The sequence below is a fragment of the Bos mutus genome, chromosome 23 (assembly GCF_027580195.1).
Source record: "Bos mutus isolate GX-2022 chromosome 23, NWIPB_WYAK_1.1, whole genome shotgun sequence".
Lineage (NCBI taxonomy): Eukaryota > Metazoa > Chordata > Mammalia > Artiodactyla > Bovidae > Bos > Bos mutus.
Window position 1 is genome coordinate 38,525,216 of NC_091639.1, and position 16,968 is coordinate 38,542,183.

The following is a 16,968-nucleotide window of genomic DNA, read 5'->3' on the forward strand; positions in this document are numbered from 1 at the left end:
AATCCTGTGCTCAGCAACAAAGACCCAGTCTAGCCAAAAATGAATATAAATTAAAAAAAATTTTTTTTTAAGCTTTAAAAAAAGCACATGGGAAAATGTCTATTTCAAATATCCATTAATGAGTCATGAAATAAACTTAATAGGTCTCCTGCCACTAGCTTTTTTCAGTTGAACAGACTGGATTAGAAGACATTTGAGTGCATCATAGGTGGTAAAGGTGTTTATTAGGGAACATTAGTTTCGGTTATATGGGTAACTGGGTTACCAGACAAAATTGGATCCCAGTCAAAGCATTTCAAAGGACATGGGTCTGCAGCATACTCTATGGACAAGACTGAAAGTGAAAAGTGAAAGTCAGTCGCTCGAGTCCAACTCTTTGTAATCCCAAGAACTGTAGCCTGCCAGGCTCCTCCGTCCATGAAAGTCTCCAGGCAAGGGTGCTGGAGTAGGTTGCCAATTCCTTCTCCAGGGGACCTTCCAGGCCCAGGGATTGAACCCGGGTCTCCTGCACTGCAGGCAAATTCTTTACCGTTTGACCCACCAGGGGGAGGTATGATAGGACTACAACAGCGTAAAATATAATGTCTGAGACCAAGCCCGGACCAGAATACACGGAAACAAAGGCAGGAACTGCACTGAGTGGTAGGATAAAGGAAGCTGCTTTTCACTTAAAAGTCTTCTGTGACGTTTGTAGGCTGTTACAATAAAACAAGAAAAATAAGAACAAGACGAAAAGGATGAATAACAACAGATCATTGTCAGTTCCCAAAGGGCCAAGGGGCTCAAGATGGGGCTTCGAGGTGAGGCAGTGCTTCAGTATGGTCTTGAAGGTCCATAGTGAAGAAATGACAGAATTGAAGGGATGGGAACTGACTTCCCCAAACAGCGCAAAGTGGTCCCTAAAAGCTTGAAGGACACAGATGACGATGTGGTGAAAAAATAGCGTCTCTTGTGCTGTAAAGTGGCTTTGGGTAAGTAAGGAAAGGCATAGCTCCACCCCTGGGCGGGGCATTGTTCCTTCCGGACCAATCCAGGTACTCTCTCCCCACCGCCTTCGACGCTAAGGCCACAAAGAAAGGTTGCCCCTCACAAACATGGCCGCACCAAGCTGGCCACGCCCCTCAGTTAGATGGCGACCGCCGTTAGTCCCGCCTCCCGCCACCTCGGCGGCCAATGAGGGAGAAGCACGAGACTTTGCACATGCGTGGCGCCACCAGTGGGCGCGTCCAATAATGACTCCGGGAACCCGTCGAGTAACATGACTAAAAAGAAGCGGGAGAATCTGGGCGTTGCTTTAGAGGTGAGGGGAGAAACGGGGGCTGCAGCATGTCGTGAACTTCTCCCCGCGGCGGATGGTGGGTCGGCCGGGCTACTGGTTGGAGGAAGGAGTAAGAGGAGGAGATGAGGGCGACGTGGGTTTGGGAGAGGGACGCGAGGGTGAGAGACGGCCCGCTGGGAGAATCGAAGGTTGCAGGGCCCGAGGGGTCACGAGAGGTGGGAACAGAAGGTGAGGGGACTTCCAGAGGGGAAGAGACTCGCGGGTAAGGGGAGCCCCAAAGAGGGCGCGGTACGGAAATTTGGAGGCCCTGAGAGGAAACGTTTAAGTGAAAGGGGGAACCCAAAGGGGGCGGGTACTCGGAAGTAAGGGGGATCCCCAAGGGGTAGAAATCTGTAGATGAGGGGACCCCCGAAGGTCAGGGACCCCATACTGTTTAGTATATCACTGGTGGCCTGAGATGGGGAATTTTTCTTCTGGGGTACTGAAGCATGGAGCTTGAAAAGTACTTTGTGAGAATCTGTAGAGGATTCGGGAATGGTGTTCTCAAAGAGCTTAAAAAAACTGCATAAGGAAGGGAGAGAAAATTGATGCCTATTGAGCAAGTGCTATTTGTTACTTTATTTGCATTCCTGGTTAATCCTCACTACAAGCCTGTGAGATTTTTACAGATGGGGAAACAAGTTTCAAGTAGAGCCGGAGTGGAAATGGTTGAGGTGCCCAAATTCAAGCACAGGTGGTTTGCCTTCTGCTGCATCTTGTTTCTCCCGGTTTATGGTTCCCTTAGATCAGCCTTTCAGCAGTTGCAGGAAATATACTGGGCACTTGTCTTCTTGAACTTAGTCCCAGTTCAGTGGTTCTCAGTCTTAAGAATGCATTGAGGATCATCTGCCTTGTTAAAAATGGGGAGTTGAATTCTCCCCCATCCCAGGTAATTCAGTAGAACTTGGGTGTGTATTCTTAACAAAGTATCTGTATTTTTAACAAGCTCCACCCATGCTTAATGCAGGAGGTTTTAGTACCACCACTTGAGAAATATTGGCCTACTCGGTAGGGAACAAGGTTGATGGAATCTTCTTGCATTGGGATGACCAAAAATTTCATTCGAGTGTTTCTGTAAGATGTGGAAAAACACGAACAAACTTTGGGAAGACAGTTCAATCCCTGAGTCGGGAAGATCCGCTGGAGAAGGAAATGATGACTCACTCCAGTATACTTGCCTAGATAATTCCACGGACAGAGGAGCCTGGCGGGATACAGTCCATGGGGTCAGACACAACTGAGTAACTAACACACAATAAAATCAAATATAGATGCTAAAATGAGATGGCACTCTGAAATGGGAAAAGCCTAGACTTTATAGCCTATATTAGGACATGATAAGCTGCTGTAACAGAAATCCCAAAATTCGGGGTTTTGTTTGTTTATAAAGGATCAGATAGTAAATGTTTTCAGCTTTATGGGCCATATAGTCTCTATTGCAACTACAGTTAACCCTCGTTGTTCACAGATTATGTATTGTGCATTTGTCTACTTGCTAAAATGTGCTTGTAACCCCCAAATCAATACTTGAAACGGTTCAGTAGTAATTACCAAACTGACTGAAAGCATTGAGATTTGATTCACCTGAGGCACACGTGTCCAGTTACAGTCAAACAAGGCAATAGTGTGTCTTTATTTTTCAACTCTTCTGTGAGCTATGAACTAGTGTCCTTTTTCTGGTCTATTTAGTGCCAAGTTTCCTGCATTGTTGTGCTTTTGGTTGGTGATTTTGCAGTTTAAAATGGCCCTCAAGTGTAGGCCTGAAGTGCTGTTCAGTTTTCCAAAGTGCAAGAAGGCTGAGCCATGCCTTATGGAGAAAATGTGTGTGTGAGAGTAGCTTTCTCAGGCATCATTATATAATGTGCTGTTGGATGTGCGTTCAATGTTAATTAAACAACAGTATATATTAAATAAGGTCTCTTTAGACACAAGCACACAGGGTTTTGTATTGATCAGCTGATAAAAGTGTTGTGACCGGAGGCTCTCTGGAACCTAACTTGGTTCAGTATTTGCTAATTTTTTGTTGGCAACTTTATAGAACATAACTACCAAAATAATGAGACTCAGCTATACTAAAAAATAACCAAAAACTATACTTAGCACAAAAAGCAGCCATAGGCAGTATGTAAACTAATGAGTGTTCCAATAAAACTTTATTTACAAAAGCAAGTCATACATCCAATAAAACTTTTATTTACAGAAACAAGTCGTGGACCGTATTTGACCCACAGGCCATTGTTTGCCAACTCCCGGTCTAGGGTACCAGGACAGTAGTGGTTCTGCCATATTCCTTTGGTCTTGTGGTTCTGCTGTCCCCCAGAGCCTTGTTGTCACCTCATGAATGAAGCTAGGTTGCACCACACTGAAGTGTTCTCTGACAGGAAAGATAGAGTGGAGGAAGTACACTCAGTGTCTTAAGAGTACTGGGCCCAAAGTGCCCTCTCCCCATTGGCAAAGATTGCAGCTAAGATGCAGGGCCTGTAAGGGGTGGCTCGTAAATACATTCATCATCTAGGAGACCATGTGCCCAACTAGGGCTCCATTTCTGTGGAAGAAGAAGTAAGTGTATTTTACTGGACAGCCTGTCTCCTCAGCAGACTGCATCTTACCTCACAGGGTAGTTTTGAGGATTAAATGAGAGAGTGTTTGTAAAGGAGCATGTGTGACACACAATGGATAGTCAATAAACAAGGCTTTCTCATTGGTAGCCATCCTTCCATTGTAAGTAAGTTTGGACTTTATAGTTTCCTCATTGGTAACATGAAGGATTGAACATCACCAGGGCTTGCAGACTCAGTGACTATGGTCCACATATAGATCATAGATGTTCATAGATATCTTTTGTTTGTCTGATATGGGTTTTATTTATTTGTGATAATACCTTTCCTTTTTTCATATTTTTATTTACTTTCTTTGTTTTGGCTGCTTACTTGTGACAGCTGGGATCTTACTTTGGGTCTTTCTTTTGACAAGTGGGTTTTTTTTTTTAAATTCCAGCATGTGGGATCTAGTTCCCTGACCAAGATGGAACCTGGGCTCCCTATATTGGGAGCATGAATTCTTAGCCACTGGAGCACCAGGGAAGTCCCTGATGTGAGTTTTAAAAGTGTTTTGAATATGGTGATGTGCCTGCTCTCCTAGTGCCTTATACCAATCAGTTTTGCCTGTTTTTTTATTAACCTGTCAATGTTAATATAAGTATTTACACTGGTCATCTTGATGATTAGGTTACTTTTGTTTGGATATTCTAAGGTTTGAGCTCTGCAACTGTGCGCGTGAGAAAAAACTTGGCTTCTGGCTGTCTCCTCACCTTGCTCCTCCTTTGCCCCCTGCAGATCTGAGTATTGAATGTGCTCTGGTGTTCAGGAGCAGCAGATATTGTCCTGTTATTAAAAGTCATGTGCTCCGAGCCAATGAAGTGGTGATTTAATAAAAAATGTTTGTTAATCTGACGAGTACGGTAAAACCCCCACAAGTGAGTGATTTCAGCACCTGCAGACAGTCTCCACTTGCTGTAATGAAGCAGTTACTGAGCAGGCAGCGCTCCCCCTGAGGGCTGGCTCGGGCCAGCTGGACTGGACAGTCACCTCCCAGGACATTAAGGCATCTCTCACCCTCCCCCACTTGTGGCTCCTTTCAAAGCCTTTTTATCCAACTCATGTGCCACCTTGTGAGATCTCAGATTTGGGGAAAAACTGGCTACCAAGTTTTATTCTGAATAACAAGAGAGAATTATAATTCAGATGAGAAATCGCCACCTCTGGTACTGATTTTCAAATTGTGTGGGAGGAGGGAAAGATTGTATTTCCTTCTAAACTGATAGAAGGATTCTGCCTGAGGGAAAGCTTGCGTTTCAGTCTCAATGGATAGGATTTTGGCTCACATAAAACCTGTTAGTTTTTTAATTTCTGATAGTAATGACCTGTTATTTGGTCATTGTACTTTCCCGCCACAACTGGACCATTCACCTTGGTGTCTTTAAATGTTTCAATAGTCTTAACAGATGTGCAGTGTCTTGGCTGACATTTAGAGAGTTGGATCTGGTGCCCAGTACAAAAAATCTATCAGTTTGGAAAACTTTTAAGCTACAAGTTACAGAAAACTGACCTCAGTGACCTAAAAAAACAAGAATACACTTTTTTTCCCCCATCACAAGAAATTTGGAGGGAGGTAGCTACTGACTTTAGTTCAAAAGGTTAGCTATGTCAGGGCTGGTGTTTCTGCGTTTTCTTAGCTGTTTCCTCTGTTCACAAGATAGCTGCCACAGCCCCAGTCATCATATTCAACTTTAAGTCAGGGAGGAAAAGAAAAAGGAACTATAACACTCTTTGTCCTTTTTGTCAGTGAAGCATAAGCTCTCTTGGGAGTCTCCCAGCTGACTTCTGGATCATCTCTTTGCTTAGAACTGGAACATGACGACTTCTGGCTGCATTGAGGCTGGAAAAGTATCTTTGAGCTTTTCTAACTTCTATGGTGGCACACAAAGGAGGAGGGGCTGGGAATCAATGTTGTGTTGACCAACTAACAGTATCTACTAGAGGGAATAAAAGTGAGTGGTAGTCATTTAAAATTCACTGGAATTCTTATCAGAGAAAGAGGCCAGGATCAGTGATGGTGAAAGACAGGTGGTAGGATGAGAGGAAAAATTGACCAAGGCAGGATGAGCACTAGGAAGAGAGGAGCCTGGACACTTGTGTTTGTGTGATGTCAGCCCCCGCTGTGAACTCCCTGAGGGCAGTGAGAGGCAGCAGCACTGAGTGTGGCTGAAGACCGTCTTGGTTCCGAAACAGGCTGTGTACAAGGCTGGTGCGAACCTACCAGCTTTCTAAGACAAAGGTTAGAAGCAGCCTAGTGGGCCATCAATAAATATTTACTGAATCGGCCTTGAGAGGCTAGAGGAGGCATTGAACCCTCACCTCTTGACTTCTGGGCCCAGTTGACTGGTTCATCGGTCAGAGGTCAGGAGCCCACAGTGGAGCAGGCATCTGGACACCGCCTTGCTGGCTGCCGCCCAGCCAGGGGCTTGGAGAAAGGCTTGAGGCCTGTGGACACAGTTCAAGGGCGACTGACCATTAAATAAGCCTCACCTGCTGCCAGGCACAAGCGACAGGTTGCCATTGGGCAGGTGATTTCTCTTGGGCAGCCTGTGTCTGGCTCCACTCCACTTGACGGGGGTCAGGAGACTAAAACCTCATTACCTAACGCGGCTGGATGTCAGCGTGTGTGGAAGTGGCTGTTTGCCAGCATCTTAATTAATGAATTCATAAGGCGCGGGGTAGATGCCAATTCTTAAAAAGGGCTCTGAGCCTTTCAGCGATGAAGAGGCTTTTGCTAATTTATCAAAAACTATATATTGGGGGCAAGAAGAGAAAACAAAGCTCAGGTGTTCTGGCCCAGGGACGACTGAAGGCTCCAGACGCAGACTGACATGGCTCTGCTTGTGAGCTGCTCAAAGGCCAGGGGGTCTCAGAAGGCTTCAGAGCTCGTGAGGGCTTCAGCCGGGCCCCCAAGTTCCTGACCTGGGGCAGGGAGTGACTCTCCAGAGAAATGACCAGCCCCTTAGCTCTCTGCTTTTCCTGAAACTTGTTCATTGATTACAAACTGGATGGGTTTGCTGTCGTCTGCCCAGCCTAGCAGAGAAACTTCTGATGATTTGGGAGCCGTGATGGAGGTTTCTGTTTTCTACCCTCAGAAAACAAAAGAGCCTCCTCCACGGAAAACATCCCTTAGGGGCTATCAGGGTAATCCGTCCTCTGGGGTTTGAGGCTGGTCCCCTGGAAAATCAGGGCCCGTGACCCCCACGTGAGTTGGCTGTGTGGCTTCCAGGCCCCAGATGGGAAGCCGGAGACCATCTGTGCTGGCGGGCTGGCTTCTCTCCCCATCATAATAAACGTCCTGGGGCTTCCCTGACGTGTGAGAATGAGTGGGTTTCCAAAAATCCAGTTCCTGGACTTCTGGGGCTGGAGATGAAACAGTTGACCCCACTCTTCAGGCTGTGGATTGTTAACAAGTAAGAAGAAAGGCTATGGGGAAAGAAGAGGTTTTCAGGCCCAACTAGCCCACCTTTTTCCTTCTCAGACACGTATTTGTTCTGTGCGCTTTGTCAGGGTGCTTTGGCAGCATAGGTCGTTTGGGGGAGGGTGCCTCGGATGTCTGAAGCTCAGAGTTGGAAGGTAATAATTGCCTTCAGTGTGAGGACATGCTGGGCTCCCATCTCACTGTCTCCAGGCAAACAGATTTCAGTCAGGTTCTTCCCTCACAGCGAGTATCTGTTATGTGGACAGAAACCAAGCAAAGCCCTTGTACAAGATTATTCAGAACAGAGAATCTGTTAAAGCCAGATCAACAAGCTTAGATGGGCTTCAACTGGGATGTGTAATGATTTTGTTCCACAGAACCCTTCTTTGTCATGAATGTTTTCATGAGGGATTTTGGTGAAAGAGCTTGAAGTGGTGGAAAGAGCATGAGCTCTGAAGCAGAAAAACACCGATTCAGACCCCAATTCTGCCACTTCCCAGTGCTGTGACCTAGATGGGTTTGCATAAACACACAGGAGTTTGCTCCTCTGTAAAAAGGGGAAGGTCCCTTTCTTGCAGAGTTGATGCAGACATTGGGGAGCATGTGGGAAGCTGCCCACAGACTGGCCCAGGGTGTAAGTGGAGGTTTCGCCTAAGAGCTGAAAGTGGCTCCAGGCTGGTGGCTCTGCGTGTCCCCCTGGGCTGGTGGCTCACAGCGCTGACTCCCACCACCACCCCCTGGGGTACCGGCTGTGTGACCCTGGACAGGTTACTTCATCCCCGTGGCCCAGGTTTCCTCATCTGCAGGATGTGGGTACTGACACTTCTCCTCACCGCCCAGGGTTATTGTGAGCGTCCTGTGAGGGAGCCATGTGAGGCGTTTAGAGCAGTGCCTGCCCCCAAAGTGCTGGCTGCTGCCGGTATTACTGGGGACCTTGGGCTTCCAGAGGCTGCTCTGACTGGCGCGCTGCCATCCAGACACATGTAAGTCCATGATTTGGCTTGGGCTCAGGTCCCTCGACACCGTGCTCGTTACTGGATCTTGGTACAGGAAGGATCTGGCCAGGCCGGGGTAGGATATGTCCCGTGACCACTGCTTGACCCCTTAACTCATTCTCAGCCCCTGTCACTCATAGCCCAGAAGCTCCCAAGAGCAAGGCCAGCAAGACTGGAAACGACTTCCTAAAACCGGAAAGCACAGTGGCTTGCCTGGCAGCGCCAAGCCCCAAGTGTGCCTCTGCCCTTTTCCAGAACAAAGTCTGGCCCTAGACAGCGGCTCCTTAGGAAGTGGGTGGGGGCCACCTCCCGGGCTGTCGGCATGTTTCTGGGAGCACCATTCAGCACCTTCAGTAGGAGAATCTTCAGTGGGAGAGCCGCAGCCTGCAGCTTGTGCTTGTTAGCAGACCTGGAAATGGCCGCCCGTGGGCTTGGCCTGACCAGGATGCTGAGTGCTTATCCTTCCCTGCCCCCAAAGGGGCCACTTCAGTACCAGGAGGCTCCACACTCCTGAAAAGATGCCCCCTGGGGATTCTGGGAGAATTTTACAGTTTCTCTTAACACAGTAGTTTTATGGCATATAGGACCCCAGGGAGACTTCCCTAAAGCTGTGAGGATAGGGTGTTATTCCCCAAGTCAGGCGGCAGAGGCGGTTTTGCTTAATACTGAACTGCCTGCAGGGAGCCCAGAGCTGCTTCTGACGGAGGGGCCCTGGCCCCGATGCCAGCCAGCAGGAGCAGTGGCCTCACTCGGCTGGGGCCGGGGCCTGTTCTGACCTTAGCGTCTGCCTTCAGAACTCCGAGATCTGCTGTAGGAAACACCCCCGCCTCTGGGGAGAATCCTTGGTCTTACACTTTTCTCCACTGAGCCTGCTCCTCTGCCCACTCTCTGAGCCACTGCCCAGCCTCCAGTCCCCTAGCCCCAGCTTGGGTAAGAAGGGCAGCAGTTCCCGTTCTGATTGGAGGAATCCCTCGTGGGCCTTTCTGGTTAAAGTATTGAGTTGGCCAGAAAGTTCGTCCAGATCTTTTCATAAGATGGTACACAAAAACCTGAGCAAACTCTTTGGCCAACACAGTATAGACTTTCTGGCTCCCGTCTCCAGGACCTCCCCCGGGGCCCTCAGTTCCCCACTCCTTGAGAGATGCTCCCTGCCTGTCTCCTCCTCCTTCCTCCCCACACGGCTCAGACTGGCAGTCTCCATGGGTAGGTTTTAGCCACTGCTGGTCTTGGGGTCAAGAGCACACTTTACTGTCAGGACAGGCTGCCTGTTCACCACCTGTTTCCCGGCCCCCTGAGCTGCTTGCACACAAGTGTACACAACACCTAGCGGGTGCTTGTGTGGCGTGCCAGAAGGCAAGCAGTGGTGCGGGGCTCACACCACGGCCTCACTGATTGCTTGGGCCCCTGTGCGGCCATGCTCTGCCTACGGCCTGAGACACACTCTTCATGCCCCTGTATTAAAACACACTTGGTCTTCTGAGTTTAAACGTAATGCATGGACACTTCTCTCGTCCGTGTTACTGTCCGCCAGGGGCATCCACTCTCTGCTCCCACACAGCCTGAGTGAGGGCCTGCCTCAATGCCCACCGTAGCTGTTCCTGTACCTGTGAGAGTCACAGCCAGCAGACTGCTCCAGGGAAGTCCCAGAACTGAACCAGTGGGGCAGCCACGCTCCTCCTGCCGAATGCCTGCTCTCTAGCCTGTTGGGCAGGAGTCCCGGGAGCCTCCCTGGCCTCCAGAGTGTTATCTTCCCTTCCCGTCGGAGTTGGTCGGATCTCTGATGGAGCCTCTTTCTACCTGAAGTCCTGGGCTTTGCGTTCCTGCTCCCAGTTTAGCTGAGCACCTGGCCCCAGAGAGCCGCAGCTTCAAGGAACCTGGGCGCCAGCTGCCAGCCCCCAGCCCCCAGCCCCCACCTGCTGTTCTGCATCTTCTCAGATGCCCGCTGGGGCTCAGACCACGCTTGAGTCTGTTCTGCCCCTAGCCGCTGCTCTTGGCCTCTTGACCTCTGCTTCCACCAGGCCCAAACTTTACAACATGGCACCGGCTCCAGACCACCCCAGGTTCATCCAGGGCCGGGTCATAAAATCCCCAGTGTGCCGCATCCCAAGCCGGCTGGGGAGGCCGGTCTGGAGGCATGGCTGTTCTGATGGCCGCCCTGCAGGCCCTGCTGACCCTCCGTGGACGGGACGGCCGTACCTGAGCCAAGGGGCTCCCCTCCGGCTGCTGCCAGCCAGTGACCAACGGGGAGTTCGCTCCATTTCACACCCCTGTTTCTTGCTCCTCTTACTCTTGCCACAAATTAACTCAATTTTCTTTTTATTCCCTAAAGATCTAGTTGAAAACCATTCTCTAATAATGATAGCAAACACTTGTTAAACCTTCACTGTGTGTGTGAGGCACTGTTCTAATATTAATACCTTACGTGTATTGCTTTGTATCATCTTCACAACTCTTGGAAATAGGAAACATTATTACCTTTGTTTTATACTCGAGTAAACTGAGGCACAGAATTAAGGAAGTCACCTAGACGTAGCAGGTGACTGGCGAGTCGCCAGAGTACAGCCCGTACTCCCTGTTACCACACTTCTCAGGAACTACAGCCCATACTCCCTGTTACCACACTTCTCAGGAACTATAGCTTCAGGCCTCCGCGCACTTGGTCTTCCAACTGCTTGTCCAGCTCTGACCCTTATGCTTCAGAATCTTCTTGACATTTGTCTCCTTATTCTGGTCCTAACCCGTGTTTTCTGTCCTGGTCCTGGCTGTCCTGTCCTCTGTTGCCTTCAGCCTGGTGGCAGAGAGGAGGCTGATCAAAGACTATAGATTTGTTTGGGGGAATCTGCGAAGCGTGTTACCTACGTGCTTGTCACTGTTGTCTGAAAAGCCAACTAGAGGCTTATTTTAGGTCTGTTTCCTGGGTGCCCGCCCGTATTTCAGGTTCCATCTTGCTGGGCTGGCTCTGCTCTGTGGCCATGACTCCCTGACCCCGGTCACAACGTAAAAGACGCATCTTGACCCTCCCTCCACGCCTGATTGGCAGCCAGGAGCCACCAGAAAATGTACTTACTTTTGGCTCTACTTCCTGGGTCTTCGTTGCAGTGAGCAAGGGCTACTCTTTGTTTCGATGTGCTGGCTTCTTATTGCAGTGGCTCAGTTGCCCCATGTCACGTGGAATCTTCCCAGACCACGGATCAAACGCATGTCCCTGCGTTGGCAGGCAGATTCTTAATCACTGAACCAGCAGTGAAGTCCCCAGGTTACTAGAACTTTTGCACCCATTATTATGGCTGCTTGAGAACCGGCTTCTGCTTCAGCAAGTGCTGCAGGGTGTTGGACTGCGGGGGGCACCTTCTGAGGATGGGTCTGGGGCCTGCTGAAGAGCCTCCCGCCGGCCCCAGACTGCCCTCGCTCTGCCCACAGCAGGCAGCTGGGTTTAAAGGAGAATTTGATGTTTAGAAGGGAATCAGAGAGAGCTGCAGCAGGCCATAAATATTCATGGAGGGAGGTTAGAACTTGAGTCCCTAAAACCTTGATTTGTGTTAGTCTGTTTATGCTCATTAAAAAGTGGTAAGTGAAAGTGGGGTATTCATGGAACTGCAGATAAATTGGGCTCGTTGAGATAAAGGCCTCCAGCCGCCAGCTCCACAGGCCCTGCCTAGAGCGTCACAGCAGACTGGTGTGCCCACTTGTGGTTTGCCAACCTCAATTTAAAGATTTTGCTTAGCATGATGAGTTCCTGGCCCCCGGTAGCCTTGTAGAGGTATTTAGGGATGGAAAGCCCCGAAATTCCTCCACAAAATGACATGCACACCAGGGCCTGGCTAAAGGGTGGCAGGGAGAAATCTAACCTAGCGCTAATACTTGCATGGGTGGTCCACAAAGTGTATAATCTCGTGCGTGTACCACTGCTTCTCTAGCTTCTTTCCGCTTCTGTGGGCATCAGGGGAGGGTTTCAGACTCCAGGTGCTAAATGAGACCTAGCCCCGCTCATTCCTCCATGGCTACAAACACAGGGACTGCAGCAGGGCAGGCTTTGTAGTGGCCACAGAGGAGACAGATGGCCACCACGCCTTCTAGGGTAGGAGGTATACAGTCAGCCTTCCTTAGAGGCCAGGCATCACACACATAAGTGGAGTGGGTTGATCTAGGCTAGGTGTGACCCTGGGCTGCAGATTTATATCATCTACCCAAGGGGCTCCCACAGTTTGGCAAGATGAGGTTTGGACACCCACAGCTGGATGACATAATATGCGCTTGGCTTCATGAGAGAAGGATTGGCTCATCTGCCCAGGGAAGGAGGCAGTACCTCTCCAGCCAAGGGCCGCAGAAAAGGCCTCATGGAGGAGAGAGCACAGCAAGAATTAAGCTTTGTGTGGGACCCAGCATAGCATTTGGTGCCTTGATTTTGGTTTCTGCACCAGGAAATGGAAACCACAAGTCTTAGGGCCTGAGGGGCGGCAGTGTGTGTCAAGGGTGCTGCTGTGAAGGGAGGGCCTCACGGCAGCCTGTCACCTGTTCCTCTTGGCTCCGTCCCCACTAACCTTCACATCAGGCTGTTTCCGTTCCCTGAGCCTGGCTCCCCGGCGCTGGTTTCCCTACAGCGCGTGTTCAAGACGGCCTTTGGCCTCCCCAGGCAAAGGCCCATCTCCTGGCTAGGGCTGTTCCCAGGACAGCCCTCCCTTTGGTACCCACTAGCAGGAAATACGGAGAAGGCAGTGGCAACCACTCCAGTACTCTTGCCTGGAAAATCCCATGGACTGAGGAGCCTGGTAGGCTGCAGTCCATGGGGTCGCTAAGAGTCGGACACACGGTGCGACTTCACTTTCACTCTTCACTTTCATGCACTGGAGAAGGAAATGGCAACCCACTCCAGTGTTCTTGCCTGGAGAGTCCCAGGGACGGGGGAGCCTGGTGGGCTGCTGTCTATGGGGTCGCACAGAGTCGGACACGACTGAAGCGACTTAGCAGTAGCAGCAGCAGCAGGAAATGACACAATTAACCAAGCAATTAACTCAAGGCTCTGCAGTGGCTCCCTCCCACAGAGCCTTGCTTCCAGAGCTGGAGTTGGTGGCAGCTGGGGCTGCAGGGAAGGGGGTAGGTGGTGTGTCATTTGGGCTGAGCGTTGGGACAAGGGAAAGAGGCTGACCCAGAAGGACCAGGGTGGGTACGGACCAGGAGGAGGGGCTGAAGGCCCAGAGTCTTCAAGGGCAACTCTGACGCTGTCCCCAGAACACTAGGGATGCTGGAATTGGTCTGCACGGTCATTGATTTCCATCTGTACAGGGGCCACTCCAGAAAGGACTGGAGCAGAGAGCTGGCTGAGACCTTTAAGGAGAGGGGCGTTCTACTTTGACTTCTCAGTAAAGTCCTCCTATCTAGGGGACCCAGTCTCCCATTTGTGAAATCGAAGTGGTATTTGCTATCCCTCCCCCGGTTGTGGTAACAGTGAGTGAGGTCATACGGAAAATCAAGCATGAGCTGGACCCAGGGCACTGTTCAGTCAGCTGCTGTGAGGGACACAGGGCCCCCTGAACTCCCACCGACTGCAGTCTAGGCTCCACCAGCAGGGCAAGAAGCAGCAGGCCCAGGCCCAAAGAGGTGGCCGATAAGACACCTGGACACAGATGGACACAGGTGAACTTTGAAAGCCAAATGCGTGACACCAGGACCTTGGACGATCCAGTCTAGTACTTCATAAAGCATGTCCCCATAATTCAGATTATTTCCCCAAGAACACATCTCTGAAACTATAATCAAAATAAATGGGAGAACGGGCACCTTTGGCATGTAGCCTTTCAGGAGCTTAGCTATTTTACCACACATTACAGCTACCTTGATGCTGGTCAATGCTTTTGCACAAAAACCAAGTCAGAAACTTTTAATCCGTACTTTTAGTAATTTTTATTGAATCTCATGGGAAAATGTGTATTATTACAACTTGGGTTATTTTAAAATGAAGTGTACCAATGTGAAGAAATGCCTCTGCTTTTTGGCCCCTAGACGTCTAATCACGCATGGAGTGCTTTGGAAAGGCAGAGGCTGCCCGTATCACCTCATTCATTCTAGGATCTGCCTGTGTAGCAGAACTTGCCACATTCAGGGCTCTGGTTGTTCCTGCTGTGGGGCCCAGCTGGGGACACAGCTGACTGAGGGGCTGCTCCTGTCTGCCCCATCCCATGTTTGGCCCGGTGGGTCAGGGCAGCTCAGAAACCCTGAGCAACATTCACAGGGCTCAGGCTGTACCGTGTGGACACAGAGGACAGCAAAGCGTGGATTCGGGGTGTGGATGCTGTCCTAAGACTCCTAGAGACTCCTTCCTCCTCATCCCAGGATCCCAGCTGTCTTGAAAACTGTAAGAGTCTGCCACCCATCTCTACCTGCTGGGTGTGCTGTGTCTTTCAGATCGATGGGCTGGAGAAGCAGCTGTCACAATGTCGGAGAGACCTGGAAGTCGTGAACTCCAGGCTCTGTGGGGTGGAGCTGAGCTCAGAGGCCAGGTGATGCCCCTCCCCACGGCCCCCACCCCTTCGTATCTGTCCCTGGGTCCTGACCTTCAAATTCCACCCCTCACCTCCCCCTGCCTCCAGAGACCTGGGCCCTTTTTCTTCTTGTCCACCCTGCCCTGGCGCACCCGCTGCCCCTTGGGTGGGAAAAAAGCTTGAGCTATTTTGACCTTCCCCCCTCACAGGAGGTCTCTGGAGAGGGAGAAAAGCAGCCTGATGAACAAAGCCTCCAACTATGGTAAGAAAGCTCCTTCCCATTGCCAGCCCCACCCTCCAGTCCCAGGATCAGGAACAGGCAGACAGCCTGGGGAGCCCACAAAGTGATGGGGGTCAAGGGTGCACTTCGGGAGGGGGCCAGCCCTCAGGAGGCCACAGGACTCCACTGAAGGCCCAGCAGCCTAGGAGAGGAGCAGGGTTGCTCTTCTGTTCCAAGGGGGACGGAGAGGCCAGAGGATCTGTTCTCCCCCTTGGGATCAAGGGGGTGGTTGGAGCCAGGCTGAGATCCCTCCCACTCCCCTGACTTGGGAGGCCTGTTCTGGCCCTCTCCTTGCAGACCTCCATTCCCTCCCAGGAAAACCTTGCGATGGGAACGATGGTAGTAGGGTCTTTGGGGTCCAGGATGGACAATGAACCTCCCACGTGGGTGCCGTGAAGGGCTGCTGTGGGTGAAGCGATGCTGCCATCTTCTGGGTGCCGGGTGCCGAGCCAGGGGGAGCCCACACCGGGCCCAGAGCTGGAGGGTGGCCGCTGCCCCCCACCACCCCGCTGCCGCCCTGCCCAGTGGCCTGGGAGGTAAAGGGTCTGCAGAGGCTCCTCGGGCTCTGTTCTAGTCACCCTGGGGGGCCAGAGCTGGCCCAGAATCAGCCCTAGAGTAGTTTATACGGCAGGGAACCTCCCTGAGGAATTTGAACGAACACCGTAAGCACGGTGCGTGTCACATACCCCTGCCCGGGTCCTGTCTGGCCTGCCCAAGGCTGGTTTGCACATATCCCCACTCCCTCACAGAGGGAGAGATGAGACCTCAGTTCCCCCCTCAAAGCTGGCAGTTTTCACACAAAATTGTAGCATTTATCACTCAGTTTAGCCCTCACAGAGTACCAGCCACCTCTGTGTCATGAAAGGACACAGCATGGCTGTGGATCAGCTGGGCTGGCATCCTCCAGAGGCAGCCTGACCACCCCGTGAGCACAGACGGCCTCCGCTCACCATCACTAGTTCCTGCTTAGCTGGGCATCCAGCAGAGGGCAGACTGGAGCACTGCTTGTGTGGCCCTACCTTTTGCCTGCTCCCCAAGGGGGGCCCAGCTGCCCTCAGTCTCTGCTTGACCAGATAAGACGCCCTGGAGGGAGGGGCGCCACGGGGCCACCCAGGGACGAGCCGGAGGACCCTCCTGGGGAGGCCGCGCCACCTCGCTGGGCTCAGGCGTAGCCCTTTTGGTGCCTCCCACACGTGCTGTCTTCGGCTGCATTTGGAGAGAAACAGTTGAGCAGCATTGGGGGTTGGGGCTTTTTTGGGCCCAGCAGCTACAGCCACAAGGTTTTGAGGATCTGTGCTGATCGAGGACACCTGTCCACCACCTTTTTTCCTCCCAGAGAAGGAGCTGAAGTTGCTTCGGCAGGAGAACCGCAAGAACATGCTGCTGTCTGTGGCCATCTTCCTCCTGCTGACCGTCATCTACGCCTACTGGGCCCTGTGAGGCTGCGATTTCTCCGGTCAGCCCTGGCTTCCCCTCAGCTCCGTGATCATAGCTAAGCAGGCCCTTCGAGCCTCAAGAGGACCAAAGTACAAGGCTGTTTCTCCCTGACCCAGACATTGGAGCAGGGCTTCATATTGGCCTGGCCCCTCTCACCTCCCATTCCCGCTGTGGGCTTGGGGCTCCAGAAGGACTTCGTGCTGGCTTAGCCCAGGGGAAAGGCAATAAAGAACCTGTGTGCCGAGAAAATGTCATGACCCCATGGCAGTAGGGTGGCATTCAGGATTCAAGGGAGGAAAGGGGCTGTGAAGGTAAGCCCCCAACCCAGGTGGGGAATAAGGCGGTGACAAAGCACCTGCTCAGGCAGAACCTCAGTGGGAGCCACATCGAGAGCTTGGGCTGCTGGGCTGAGGCCGACCTGGCACCACTTGTCCCTGTGCC

General features: G+C 51.3%; 1 protein-coding gene across 2 annotated transcripts; it reads left to right on the top strand.

The window, feature by feature from the left end:
- The first annotated feature begins 1,214 nt into the window (after positions 1–1,214).
- Positions 1,215–16,776, top strand: CCDC167 (coiled-coil domain containing 167). 2 transcript variants are annotated; one of them, XM_005906779.3, is made up of 4 exons: positions 1,215–1,300; positions 14,734–14,828; positions 15,020–15,072; positions 16,427–16,776. In XM_005906779.3, the coding sequence occupies exons 1-4, from the start codon at positions 1,259–1,261 to the stop codon at positions 16,528–16,530; spliced, it is 294 nt and encodes a 97-aa protein (XP_005906841.2). In that variant the 5' UTR covers positions 1,215–1,258; the 3' UTR covers positions 16,531–16,776. The 2 variants fall into 2 exon arrangements, with proteins under 2 accessions (XP_005906841.2, XP_014337304.2); XM_014481818.2 differs by having other exon boundaries at positions 16,432–16,776.
- The last annotated feature ends 192 nt before the right edge of the window (positions 16,777–16,968 follow it).